This window comes from Nanorana parkeri, unplaced genomic scaffold, assembly GCF_000935625.1.
Source record: "Nanorana parkeri isolate BGI_ZX_2015 unplaced genomic scaffold, ASM93562v1 scaffold1686, whole genome shotgun sequence".
NCBI lineage: Eukaryota > Metazoa > Chordata > Amphibia > Anura > Dicroglossidae > Nanorana > Nanorana parkeri.
The window spans coordinates 149,945-165,003 of NW_017307954.1; the positions used below are offsets into that span (position 1 = coordinate 149,945).

The following is a 15,059-nucleotide window of genomic DNA, read 5'->3' on the forward strand; positions in this document are numbered from 1 at the left end:
CCCGCAACTCCATCGCAAGCCCCCGCACACTTTCCCACTATTGTACCTCCTGCTTTCCCCATGTTTGACACCCCAGCACTTGCTGTCTTCCTCTCCTCTGATCCTGGCACCTCCTGCCCTTCCGGCATACCACCAGCTACCACTTGCCCCAACCCTATACTCCAGTGCTGTCAACTACTCCAGGTATTTCAGGAGACACTGAGTTTTGAGGGTCCTCTCCCGTTATTTTAATCAAAGCTAGTGGAGTCTCAGAAGATTCTCTGCATCTGCCAGAGATTCCTGTGCAAGGCCAATGCAGAGGCAATAGAAGCTCCCACCTCGGGAGTGCACAGCTGGGGCTGGAGCCTCTTTTGCTCCTGCATTGACCAGGTGTTGCTTGGAATTTCCTGGTAGATGCAGGACCAAGTTTTCAAATTGACAGACAATCCCTGCTGATTACATTGGGAGAGCGACTCTCCAGATGTTTTCATTGGAGCTCCTCTATAAGTGTGAGAGCTCTATACATAATATAGAGTGTAGCAGGCCATCTGTCAAAGTGTGTATTTGTAATAAGCCACACCCCTTTATTAAATTATTCACGCCTGATTTTTGATGCAGCGTACACCATACACCACTAACTTGTTACCCTCCAACATTTCTACCCAAGCTGACAACTCCACCTGTGTGTAATCTCCTTGGAGACAAGGAATGATGTGACCACTAACATGAATATCTGTGGCACCCCCTTCCCACCAGGTTATACCAATCCTTGTGTCTGTGTGAGCCCAGGACACTGTACGCAGTAAGCAAGATGTCATGTGACTTGCAGAACTCCAACAATTTGCTCTGATTCAGGTATGGTTGACATTCAACCTGCAAAACAATGAGAGAGTTAGCTGGAACACTTAAAACCCAAATTAATTTTCAGTTTAAAAGGGTGTTTCCATCAAAATCTCCTAACTAAATTTTGTGGTGCATAAGAGACAGTAAAACTACTTGTAAGAATGAGAACTTCTTTATAAGAACTATGACAGATGGGTGGAGCTTGGAGCTCAAGAGCCAACATCTGGCCTCTAAAGCCCTTCAGGGAAAAAGTAGCAGACACTAAAAAAAAAAAAACCTGGAGCAATGTACTTAGAACTTCACTAACAAATCTGGACTAAGCCTTGAATTGTGCACAACAACACGGGGAGATCCTGAAGCAAGAACATTGCTAATGGCTAACATTAATCACATAGCTTCCACCTGTCATTTCTGCAGTACAGAGTTGAAAATTTGAGAATTTCAATTGTTTGCCGTGGATAACAATAATCTTTTGTTAGCACACTTTTGACACCTAAGACTTAGTCAGATTATACTAACACCTACAGGAGGTTTGGACACTGGCAAATAGAAAACCAAATCGTAAATCAGCTTCCGTATAACCCTTTATCATGCCTTGCTTGTGTCAAGGAGGACGTTTTTTTGGATTTTTTCCTCTTGAACACCAAAGGGAAATTCCACTTTTGGCATAAAAATATTAAATGCACACTTATAAAAAAAAGTGTGTATGTATGTGTATATATATATATACATATATATATTTTCTCCCACCTATGCACTCCTTGCAACCTCTCCAACACCCCTTTCCCGCTCTCAGATCACAACCTGGTCAGTTTCACCCTCACTCTATCCCCAACACGGACTCCCACTACACCACACACTGTCACCTGGAGAAACCTCCGCCACCTTGACCCTTCTCTTCTCCACTCTGCTACTGACTCCCTCTATGACAAGATCTCTATCTCACCCCTGCCCTGACCTGGCTACTTCTGTTTTTAACAGCTCACTCTCATCCTCTCTAGACACTTTGGCCCCCTTCACAACACGCAGACTTAGACCACGTCCGCTACAACCGTGGCAAACTGAAGTTACCAGACATCAAAAAAGACAAAGCCGCACTCTTGAGCGATTGTGGCGGAAAACTGGGTCGCTGCAAGACTTCACCTTGTACAAAGCTGCCCTGGTAAAATATAATTCCTCCCTCCGTGCTGCCAAACAAACTTATTTTGTAACTCTCATGAACACACTCTCATCCAGACCTCGTCAACTCTTTTCTACCTTCAACTTTCTACTATGTCCTCCACCACCACCACCACCACCACCCACTAGCTCACTCACTGCCCAGGACATCGCCACTCATTTCAAAAACAAAATAGTTACAATTCGGGATCAGATCGCCACTGTCCAATCAACTTCCCCTATTAATGTACCAGACCCTCCCTCACACTTGTTACTTTCCTCTTTTGTCCCTGTCACCACAGAGGAAGTTACAAAGCTCCTCTCTGACACACACCTCACCACTTGCCCCCTGTTGTACTATAGGAACCACTGCCCCCCCAAAGACAAAACTTTGCAATCAGACTCTCCTTATCCAGTACTCTCTGCACTTTGAGAAGTCTGCACACTTTTTGTACACCCTATTCTGTTTGGCTGGCAGAAACCAGCTCTGGATAACTATGTGCCCCCCTGGACTATCAGCAGACAGAACAAACTGGGTACCTGTTGCAGGGACTTCCTGCTTGAGAACTTTTTTTTGTTCTGATTGTCTGGATGTAGGCCCTTCTTCTATGGCTGTTCTGCAGCCTGGTGAGGAAGGTACCCCAGTTGCCCACACTTGTTCTGCCTTTAATCAGATGAATGTGCTTAGCAGTGCAGCTTAGTTTTCTTCTCAATGGCTATTGATGATTTGCTGGACCCAGGTGGATCTGCAGATTCTTAGAACCATATTCTGAGCTGAGTGTTAGGCATGTCCTGCAGATTTCATTTGTCGGAGACACTCCTGCTGCTTTTTTTCACCAGCCTGGGGTCTACCTTTCTCCCTGTCCACCTTGTTGGCATGCCTTTTGTGTACCCTACCCCCTATAGTCAACCTTTCTTGACCATACCTAGAGACCTCTACTGGTCTGAGAAATCACTTTGCAATTAATTTGGGTTGTTCCTGAATCTTCAGGGTGGGGAGTGTAAAGTTTGAACCTTTCTGTGTAGTCCAGCTGGTCCCTCTGGGGGCCTGTCCACCTGGGAATTTACCCCTTTTTTATTGACCATATCATGTTTTGATCTGCTTTTTCCTTAGTACAGTAGTTATGTTAGTCCACCTGTTTCTGTGGATTGTTGATTTAAAGTCTCTCGTTGGTTTAGGTTCAGGTTTCCTTTGGGTGGAGTCATTCCCTCCTGAGTGTAAGTTTGATTCTCATCACCTCTCTTTGGTCATTCACAGCTTTCCCTTTCTTAAGGGGGATTCTCCTCTTCAGATTCAGGAATTGCTTGTTTTGTTGGTTCTGACTTACAGACAATTCTAGTCCCTTCCTAAAGGCCTATCAGTAACTGTTGCCCGCCCCTCAAGTGGACTGATTTTGGACATACTGACTGTATCTAAATTGTTGTGTCCCTCAATGGACGTAAAAGAAAATAAGATATTTGTACTTTTTATTGGAATCTGTGCCTTTTCGCTCTAGCAATGATAGAGGAGGGGTAATGCAAAGCCGGCTTACATATTTTCTGTTTACCAGTGTCCAAACCTACTGTAGGCCGCAGTAAAATTAATCTGTATCTGAATTCCTGTGTTCCTCAATGGATTGCAGTATTTGCATGTAGTTATGATCTTTAATAATATAACTTTTAGTTACCTGGTTGCACACTGGCTTATACTTCAGTCCAGGCTTGTTGAAAATCTTCTCCAGCTGCCGACGGTTAAAGTTGGAGACTCCAATAGATTTTACCAGCCCAGCGTCCTTACACTTCTCTATGGCCTGTAGGTGGCAGAAGCATAGTGGTGAAATGAACAATGGGAATGTTCACTTTTGGACTTTGCTACAAAATTACAATGTTGCAGTTTGATCACTGGGCTGAGAAAATGCTTCCTCCTGCATGCCGCAGACTGATGCATTATCTTGGCCTAGGCAAAGTCACTGAACTGGAAAGAAAAACTTAAGAAAAGTATAGTAATGGTAAAATCTGAAGCATTTCTGAAAAAATATGTTCTTGTATGTGTAACCTGTCCGAGATTTATTCACGGGAACTTGTAAATTTACAAAAAGGTCTACTCTAAGCAGCAGAGAACTGTCATAATAAGGTACATCTCCATGCAAATATATTAAAAGAACTTTCCAAAAGCACCAGAAAAAAATTAGACAAAAAGACATATTTCAGTCTGTTTGTGAGATTGCATAAACTGAAAACAGCATTTTGTATTGAACTCAATATCTGTTACCAATTAACATTGTTCTAGCCAAACCAATCAAACGCCATCGCTTACCTCCCATAAAGCGCACAGGTCTGTTGTGGTATCGAGTTGAGGTTTTCCATTTTCATCCATGGGGATCAGATCTCCTCCGGGCTATAGAACGAGAACAGTTTGTCAAATCATGCACATTTCCAGGACACCACCAGCAAGTATCAGCTATTGGAGTGCAACCCGAACCTTTGCTCCAAGTGGCAAGCTACCAGAAAGTCCCCCGAGCCAAAGGGCTTATTTCTATTTAATATGATGAGCTGTTTCTGAGTTGCCAGTACTATGAAGGGTTTATGAAGAGTTTAAAAGACACTAAAAAAGAACTCTAAGCTGATTTAGCTTTTGAAATGTCAAAAAAAAGGAAAGGAAAGCTGGGGTTTTTTAGGCATCAATTGACAACTTCCAAAGCGGTGGGTTATAAAAATATATATTTATTATATTATATTATTAAACAGACACATGTTTGATGAGCAGATTGAAACTTTGAAGGCTCTCTTAAACAGAACTCCTGTTTGATGAATGATCTGATTTGATTATATCTTGAAGCGATGAATTGCAATAAGCTCAATAAGATGAAGATGCCTAGATCTTATTACTGTCAGAGCCGGCCCATCCTACCAACCTGCAATTCATAGGGAAGCACAGAGACCAAGTGATTACATCACTGAGTCTAACAGGCTATGTCATGAAAGTAGAAAGATTTGATTTAAACATTGCATTGTCGCATAGATGAGGGGGAACAAGGAGGGACCAGGGAATATTCCAATATATAGGAAGATTAAGCTTCAACTTTAATACATGACTCTGACCAAGACTGAGATGTGCTATTTCTTCAAAGGAATACATCACTAACACAGCAATACATTTTTATAGATCTCTTTTAAAACATTGCAAATTAGTTTCTAGATATAAAAGTGCAATTTAATTATTGCTTTTATTTTCCTGGGATGGCTCACCTTGTATCTATCTATACATGTCTATCTCAGGGAGGAACACATTTAGAATATTGGAACATATTCACAGTTGGGCTTCCTGGCATACAAGTGCCACATTTCCTTGCTCTGTATGACAATGTTCCTATGTTGTATTTCAGGTACCTGAACTCATCTTGGGGGACGGATTAAAAATATGTAAGTCGTAGTCACTTTGGGATTATTGAGCCAGCTGGGATGGATTAGGTTGATTAACACTTATATGCAAAGTGTAATGATAGCAGTTGCCACAGAATCAAGCTGGGCCTGATCCAAAGCACAGGGGTACAGCTAGAACTATAACCATAAAAGAGCAGCATGTACGTGGTTATATGCTGATAAATGCAGATTCTTACCTTAAGTGAAAAGGGCCAGTGGATGAGGAAGAGGTCCATATAATCCAGTTGGAGGGTTTCCAGTGAATGCTTCACATTAGGTTCTACCAGCTCTGGTGAGTGAAACGTGGACCATAACTAAAAAATCAATGAAAAGATTAAATTCGTTCACTCTCTGCACCAAATAGTATAGGAGATATAAATGAATAACCCATTAAAAAGTAAGATAAAAACCGCTTTTCTTGCAGCATTCACACTAAAACCAGAGATGTCCCCCACAGTTACTCTGCCACTTGATGTCTTCAGCCTGATGGTAGACATGTAAGATTCAGGGCGGCCACCGACACATCCGATACCGATGGGCACCGTCCGCAAAATTACAGCTCTGCTCCCGAATGTAAACAAGGGTGAGGAACGAGTCGTGATGTCATGGGACTTGCTCCACCCCTTTGTTTACATTCAGTGACTGCTCTCTGTCCCCTAATACAATGTAATCAAACCCTATGTTTACATTTGGGTTAGAGCTGTCTTTTTGTGGTAGTGTTCATCGGGATTGGATGTGTTGGCGGCCGCCGGGATTTATTTTCTTTCGGCGACCGTTGTGCATCGTGATTGATGTGGATCTACATCACTGGACAACGTGATTCACCTTGGGATTACATCGATGGACTTTTCTTTTCTTTTTTTTAATAAAAGGCTTGTCAAAAACCTTTTTGTTTTTTCAAATAAAGGACATTTTATGGTGTGGTATGTTTATTTACATTTTACTGTATTTGGTGAATGAGCAGGGGTAACAATTACCCCTTATTCATTCACAAGGGGGGAGTGGGATCTCGGTGCCCCCTTTATTAGGCAAAGTCCGAAATTTTGATGCATCAGAATTTCAAAATGGGAAAAATAATGAGTTTGAACGTATCCAAATTTTTGATAACAAAAATTTGCATGAATCTGGATTTTGTCCAAATGTAATTCAGAATGAACTGATATTTTGCTAAACATGAAAATTGGAAAAAAACAGCGGTGTCTTTTTTCAACCTGACTATGTAACTATGTAGTGTGGTGCCCCCCACAAATTTCCTAGCAGACTCTTTAGGCCTGGCAGGAATTTTATGGGGGACCCTATGCCAAAAAAAAAACCAGTGTCAGGTCCCCTCCAAATTCATACCAGACTCTTTAAGTCTTGTAGGAATTTTTGCGAGGACACCATGCCCCCCCCCAAAAAAGCATGGTGTCCACCCCAAAATCCATTAACAGGCAGGGTCCCCATGTTGATATTCCCCTCAACCCAGTGGTTGTGGAGGCCTGCGGGCAGGGGGGCTTATCTGAAAGGAGGCTTAATTTATTCATAAGGGGGGCACCCAGATGCCGCCCCCCTCTTATAAGAATAAGAGGTAGTTGTTACCCCTACTGATTCACTAAATAAACATTAAGTTAGTAAATAAACACACCACACAGTTTTGAAGAAAAAGTCCTTTATTAATAACCCCTACCCCCAAAAAAAGTCCATTGTCAATCACGTTATCCAGCGATGTAGATCCTCGTCAATCATGATGCAGCCAACGAAAGAAAAAAATCGCCCTAGCCCGCCACCTCATCCTCACTTGCCACTATTGACAGCTCTGCTCTTGAATGTAAACAAAGGGGCGGAGCAAGTACATCTCTGTAGACTTGCTCCATCTAAAGTGTCTAGTATGAATTTGGGGGGGGGGGGACACCTCACTGTTTTTTTTTTTACACTTAACTCCATCCAAACAGACTCAAATTCTGAATAATGAATAACAGACGGATCCGGGTTTCAGAAAACAAACAAACAATTGAAACACAAATGAAACAAAATCTTCGGCCATGAACATCTACTTATTTCAGCTCTCAACCGAACTCTGAAGCCCTCAAATGGCTGGTGTCATAGCCAATCATGTGCAGCACTATGGCAACTGCAACTCCAATAGAGGCCAAGATGGAGGATAAGAGGGTGTCGTTCTGCTTTAAAAGTAACTGTTTTGGGAGGTAGTTAAATTGATGGGTCAATTACTTTGCTAATATTTGCTTTGTAACAATCAGAAATGTTGCTGGTGAATATTGACCACTGTATGGGGGATATGAGTCAAAACAGGAAATAGAATTACTCAGAATTAGTTCCATTAGGAGGCCCCACATCTCAATTGACCACCTCTGGAGGGACACAAATTGGACCTGACTGTCCTGTTACGTTCCAGATATCTGACCTAGTATTAATACATTGGCTTCAGTATTGCTGCAATTATTGCAAACAGTCAAATCTGATTTTTTTTTTTTTATTGCCCCTTGAGACATAAATCACTTAATCCAACCATATGTGTTTGTTACTTCGAATCCAAAAACATCCTGAAGTTTGCCAGTAAACGAGGGGCCACCTAATCCATCACCTTCGGGAGGTTGGAAGGGGAAAGTGAAATGAGGAAATGTTAGCAATGGTTTTGTAACATCCCAATAAAACTTGGTTAAAAGACAATGTTGCTTCCATCATTGTATATCTGGCATTGTGGGGGGAGATATTTTTCAATGCTCAGCTCTTTCCTGTCCTGTTTTTGATGGATATTTTAATGGATGAAAAGATAAAAGCTAACATCAAGCAATAGAGCGCATTCCAGAAATGTACAAGTATCAGATATCTCCATACAGGGATGTAGGTGTCAACATTTATAATTGTGACATTTTTACTGGTTCTTCAACGTATTGTGATAAATAATATCGGTATTGTCATGCAATGGGAAACATGCAGGAAGTATAAAGCTGAAATCCAGGGAAACAGCAAAATACACAGAGCAAATACATATAAGAGAGCTGTTTTGCTGTCAACCGTTTTGTATTTCTGCCCACCCAGTCCTGAGATTCACACAGCTCTGCCTCATAGCATAGCCCTATCTGCGAGGACAGGAGAACTGATTTTTCTCTGCATTTAAGGCAAAATTACAGGTCTCCTCCCCACCCTGTGACTGGGCAGTGAAGAGAAAACAGCAGACTGATTAGCTCACCTCTCTCACCATGCTCTTTTCTCCTATCAACAAGCTTATTTTCAGCACATGAACAGTCTAGGCTCTTGTTCTTCTTCTGCCTCCCCCTCTCTGAGCTCCGCTGTACAGGAATTTACATCAGGCTCACTCAGGACAGATGAGAAGCTACATGTCCTACTACAGTTATACAGGTGTGCACAGGTAGGCCAGTTTGGGTAAATGCTAATAAGCCTATTGGTATGGTATCTACCAGTCATTGGAACCAGGAGACCAACACTGCCCTCTAAGCCAGAGAAGAACATCCTCACCTTTCCTGTGTAAAAGAGATCTTCCCTTTTCACGGTCCCATCAGCGATCTTCTTCTGGATGGCACGACCCACCTCTTTCTCATTCTGATACAAGTGTGCTCCATCTATGTGGCGGTAGCCAACCTCAATGGCAACTTCAGTGGCTTCTTCACTGAGGGAAACCGGGATCTAGAGCGCAAGCAGCCATATGTTACTCAGTATCACTACACATTGATTAGTAAAATACATTTTATTCCCATTCATTGGTATATACATTTTATTCCCATTCATTGGTATATATATATAAAATTGTATATGTGAAGCACCAAGAACTTTTTTTTTCTGACTTGGGTAGAGTGCGGAAGGATTAGAAATCCTGTTCGATTTTACTGAAATCATTGAGCTCCGTTATCAAGATTTTCCCTAACTTCCTGTTTTGCTGACATCTGTTTCACCAAATAGGAGGTTTTAATTTTAAAACACTGGGCGGACATTTTATAAATAAACCCCCTATGTGAAGAGACGTATATGTAGAGCCGAAGGAGGAGGAAGTATCCATCATCTCAGTTATGTAATCTGAGCTCATGCTATTGAATGATATTTGAATTTCAGGCTTTTCACATAAATGCAGTATAATCAGACTTGTAAAAACAAAGCAGTCAACCAAAAGATCCAACGTTTTATATATATGCCCAGCGGGGAAAAAAGATAGATAAATAAAAAAACAAACAAAAAAACAAATGCTTCTGGTAAGGATGCACCGATACCAGTATGGGCATTGGTGCTGATACTGGGCACTTTCACGAGTTCTCTTACTTGTGTCAATGCTCCGATACTAAGCGTCGCTCAGGCACTTTACATTTTTCAATGCAGGAGGCTGCTGTAAGGTCCCACATTGGCTGGGTAACTCACGACAACCTGCTGGGGACCTTGCGGTGGCTGTTCACACTGCACATCTCTTCCTCCTCCTCCTTCCTGCTGCCTGTGCTCGCCCTCGCAGCCATGATGAGACTGGCATGCAGCCCTGGTGAGACTGCACAGCCATGGTTAGTCCTGCAGAGCACTGGTGAGACTGGACAGTCATAGTGAGACCCGCACAGCCCTGGTGTGACCGCACACAGCCTTGGTGAGACCGCACAGCCCTGGTGAGACCCCACACAGCCCAGGTGAGACAGCACACTGCCCTGGTAAGATTGCACACAGCTGTGATGAGACCTGCACACAGCCCAGGGGAGACGCTGCACATTCTTCTGAGACCCGGCACAGCCCTGGGGAGCAACACAGCATATGTAGCTTGTTCTGCATTGCTGTATAATGTATTGCTGGAATTTGTAGTCCTCTCTAGCTGGTGGTATTCTGCACAGCTGGATAATGTATTGCTGAGATTTGTAGCCCCTCTACAGCTTGCAGTCAGTGGCAGAACTACCAGGGTTGCAGCAGTTGCATCTGCAACTGGGCCCTGGCGCTCCATCACTGTCCTAAAATCATTAGTCTGTATTGTTTTAGAAAAAATTTCACATGACACTACAAAAGGTATTGGTAATTGGTATTGGCGAGGCCCTGAGGAAAAGTTTTGGTACTCGGTCGCATTCCTAGCTTCTTGGGTAGGTTAGCTGAACAGATTTCACAAAATTGTTGTTAGTTCAGTACCAATGAATTCTGTTTTTAAATTTTTAAGCTTGCACATTTCTTTTTTTGTTTTTAAATAATATCATTAGATAAGCATGAATGGGAGGAAGAAGCGTTATGAACATGGGGAATTTTGTGCTTACGCCATGATAGAACACCCAGCTTCCACTAAAGAAACTTTATCGCCATCTTGTGGCAGATATTGGTCGCTACAGCTGTGGAAGCAACTGGCAAACCCTCACACATACAATTGAGCATCACTCCTTTCTCTCATATAAAGATCAGAAGAAGACAATGGGTAAAGTTTTTATATCAAAGAATTTTATATACAAAATCTTTATTTATTAACAGGGCAACAGAGAGCTGATCAGTACTCCATAGTAACCAAAGTTCGGCTTTCAGTCTGTTAAAGGAATCAGGGATAGGCGATTAGTTGCGAGTGGGATAGTGGACTGTTAGCTCTGCTTCTATAGTTTAAGGCTTACTTCTTTAGGGGTTCATTTCTGGGAAAGAGATTAAATCAGAGACTGAATTATGTTATGTTGGGGTCCATGGGGTAGGGCAAGGGTAGGCAACCTTGACACTCCAGCTTTTGTGGAAGTCCCATGAAGCATTGCAGGACTCTAAATCCCAGATGCATTATAGTTTGACTACAAAAGTGATGCAGAAACTGCAACTTTCCTCATTAGATGACTGAGATTAGTTCAGATGGTTATACTGAAGGCTGACCCTTCCAAATAGGAATCAGTATAGGAGGGAGAAGAACATAAACCTCTTTAAAACAGAAAAAGGTTGGAAACTGCAACGCAGGTTGCTAAAATCCTTGCAACATACATAGACTACCCAGAGGGGATTATTTTTCTCAACAAAGCGGAGTTACACTTTAAGCTTTAAGTTTAGTGATTAGCTGACAAGATCAGATTAAAGGGTCTTTTTATGAATCCCCGCACCCAGCTATATGCTAGACAAATGTCTTTTGCAGAGATTTCCTGCCACTAGATGGCACAAGGGAGCATTTCCATGCTCCTCGACTCCATCTAGTGGTGGAAATGCCATGTGAACTGCATTCACCCAGCATACAGCTGGGTGGGGGATTCATAAAAAAACCCCTAAGGGATCTGTGACCTATAGACCAGATACAAGACCTACTGGAGCTCTTATATGCAATAGTGGCCTGCTCATTTCTTTTAATGACTGCCTGACAACCTTTACCTTGCTCAAGACTCGGGATAGGAAATATAACATTTGGTGTGAAAAGCATCAGCTAACATCTCAGGGGCTGGAATGTGGATAGACTGGATTGCCGTAGAGCACAGGGTTCAGGGCTGATAAAGTAAACACAGTTTCTGTATAAAAGGAAAATCTTCTAATTGTGTAAAATAAGCAAGTCATTCTAAACCACGTGAGTTTCTGCAGATAAGTTAAACTCTGCAATAATGAGAAAAAAGGTTAACGTGCACCTTGACCCAGACAAATAACTTTCAGTCACCTAACCCCCTTCCCCCTCCCTCTTACACAAATGCAGAAAAAGAACATTAAAATAGTAAAAAACTTTTTTTTCCATTATTTTGGGGGACATTTCTTAAGTCCTTGCCTAGATGAGAATGACGTAGTCTGGCCCCACTGCTTTCTGGGATGTCTATGTGACACATACTCGGAGGAAGTTTGTAAGATTTTGCGCAGGTGCATATAAATGATGTGAGTCTCTGCCGAGTGCCTGGTATAGACCCATAGCATGTATGCACAAGCAAGAAGTCTGCCCATGTGCAGACATGCTGTGGGTCACTGCCAGGTCCCATACATCTGTCAGAAACCTATGGTACATCTACACATGTGTATGTGGGGGAAATCATGCTTGCACAGAGAAGCCGCAGGTCTCTGCCAGGACCTGGCTCTAACCAAGGCCCCAGGCTTCAGAGTCCGGAGGCTGGTGAAGCGGAGAGCACATTTGTATAGCAAATTGCTGTGCTTTATAGTTGTATGTTATTGATGGCGATGCAATCAGAATGTAAGGTGTATGGTCAGCTTCAAAGTGATTACCTGAGAGAGGAATAGGAGAAACTCAAAGAAGAGTGTTCAGTAACCCAGTATAAACTGTAGCATCCAATCAAAAACTATCACTTACCTGATCCGCCTACAGAAAACGCATTGCAGTCGTGTAATTGCATCCAGCTTGGCAAAGGGGTGGGGTGCAGTGACGCTATTGGCCTAATATGGCTATATAAGGTAAATTATATCAGCACAAGCATCCCGCCCCTTTGTTTATGGTCAGCTGATTGGGCGAGAGGCCCATGTAGTTTCCATTTTCGGATGAGTTCAGGTTTGGAGCCTGAATCCGAATTTCCGCTTCCGAATTTCGGATCCTGTCCGAATTTCATTCAGAAACGAAACTGAATTGGACATGTGACTTTTCTAGCCAATCAGATGTGCTTTTTGGTTTAAAGTGACATTAAACCCTCAAATTTTTTAACATAAAACAATACTGTAATGTGTGCCTTACTGTAATCCATGGTAGTATCCCTTCTCTTTGCTGCTCTTCCTTTTAAATCTGTATCTGTTCTCATGCTCTGCAGAACTTCTGTTTTGCAGCAGACTGCCTTGTCTCTGGAATGAATACACAGGGGTTGATTTACTAACCTCACAAACACGCCACAAACACGCCATGCAAAAACACGCCAACTGCGCGCGCGCGCACGCGCGTATACGCTTGGCGCGGAATCGTATGCAGGTTATACAGATGCTTGATAAATACTACCAACGCGCGCGCATGGCGTGTTAAAATGGTGAGGATTCAATAGGGATGTGCAACAACCAACATCAAAGGGAAGCCCAGTGGCTGAGCGGTTAGAGGACCTGCCACACAACACCTATGTCCCTGGTTCAAATCCTGCATCAAGTATCCCCCCACTGTTGAGATCCCAAAAAAAACGTCGAAAAAAAAGGATTTGTCAAAAACGGCATGTTTGTTTTGTGTATGAATAAAGTATTTTTTCACAAGTCTGGTGTTGTCAATTCATATTGGAGTTAACCCTTCACATGCAAATGGGTCTGAACACAAATTTGTGTTACGGCAACATGGGAGCCATATACAGTATACAGTATACATATAATACTAAAGCTGAGACTCCAAGACCCGAATGGCATTTGGGATCCGAATTTACAAATTCAATTAGGAAATTCAGATCCTGAATGGTATGCGGGTCTGGGAGCCTCAGCTTTTAGTAATATATGTATATGGCTCCCAGACCCGAATTGCCTTCGGGAGCACCCGAATGCAAGTCAGAAATTCAGAATCTGAATGCCAATCGTGTCTAAGGGCCATATACATATATTTCTAAAGCTGAGGCTCAAAGACCCATGTGGCATTCGGTAGCTCCAGAATACAATTTGGAAATTAGGATCCCGAATGCCATTCGGGTCTAGGAGATTCAGCTTTAGTATTAATATCTGTATATGGTTTTCTGTTTTAATCACAATGAATATTCGTAAACTCATCCGAAATTAACGAAATTCAGATTTCGCCCGAATCCAAAACCCGAACCAAATTGAATTTCAGATCCGAATTCCTAAATAACAAAATATCCGGACCGGATTTTTCCGCAGCTTACATGTCTAAACCTCACTATATACCACTATACCATGTAAAATTGGTTTAGTGCCCCTATGGACTGGAAGCCCACAGCATACCTAGCAGCCGGTGAAGCATGCTGGATTGTCATCATGTTGGTGGAGAGAGGAGGCACAGAGATAGAAAGAAGAGCATGGATTACGAAAACGATGGCCAGAAGTGTGTGGCTTTTGGAAAGGTTCTGGTGCTTCTTTGGTGCTACACAGTGCATTTGTGGCCCCGTAGGCTTAAATGGGAGCTCAAAAACACCTGTAACATACATTCTTGTGTGTTTTAGTGCATGACATCAAGCCCAGACCTCTTTGCAACATATACTTTATTTCACCTTCATTGTCTAAAACAAAAATGCATAACACATGAAAACACATGAGAAATGCACTAAATGGTATGAAAAATGCATGACAAAAATGTACTAAAAATACATTAAAATGCAGGTGCACGAGTGTGAATGGATAATCAGGGTACCAGGTTTTCTTTTGTGAGTGTTTTACTGTTACTGTTTTTAACTGGTTTACATGAAAGAATCTACTACACTATGCTGAGCTCTGCAATGTTTATTTATGTTTTATAGTAATTAGAGCGCACCTCACTCAGCTGCACAGCAAAAGGGACTTTCCTAATGGAGTGTTTTATTTTTTTAGATCTATCATGGACTAGTTTATCTTATGTGGGCTTTAGTTTCTGATACATTTTTGATACACCTTTGACAGTTGTTCAGTAAAGACTGTTGCAGTGTATTACCATACAAGGCGCATATTAGAACCAGGTTTCCATATCTTGCATTGCATAGATTCCTACAATCCCCAAACATCCCAATGTTCTGCATGCTTGTGTGTACTCACATATTCTGGAGCGTACGTCCCAAACCCAATAACTGGGATCTTGTTGCCATCATTCATCAGCAGAGTAGGATGAAGACAGTCTGCCATGGCTGAAGCTGAGTCACACTAAAGCAGATCAATGT

The 15,059-nt window shown here is 42.2% G+C and overlaps 1 protein-coding gene across 1 annotated transcript in view; it reads right to left on the reverse strand.

Annotated features, from left to right (window-relative positions):
• Positions 1-15,059, reverse strand: part of LOC108799291 (aldo-keto reductase family 1 member C1 homolog) — a 25,095-nt gene extending 10,036 nt beyond the window's left edge. Inside the window, exons 1-6 of the mRNA XM_018571139.1 lie at positions 14,938-15,059; positions 8,860-9,027; positions 5,580-5,696; positions 4,277-4,357; positions 3,648-3,770; positions 743-852 (exon numbers count right to left, since the gene is read on the reverse strand). Coding sequence (XP_018426641.1) covers positions 743-852; positions 3,648-3,770; positions 4,277-4,357; positions 5,580-5,696; positions 8,860-9,027; positions 14,938-15,024 — 686 coding nt within the window. The 5' untranslated portion in view covers positions 15,025-15,059. The remainder of the gene's footprint in view (positions 1-742; positions 853-3,647; positions 3,771-4,276; positions 4,358-5,579; positions 5,697-8,859; positions 9,028-14,937) is intronic.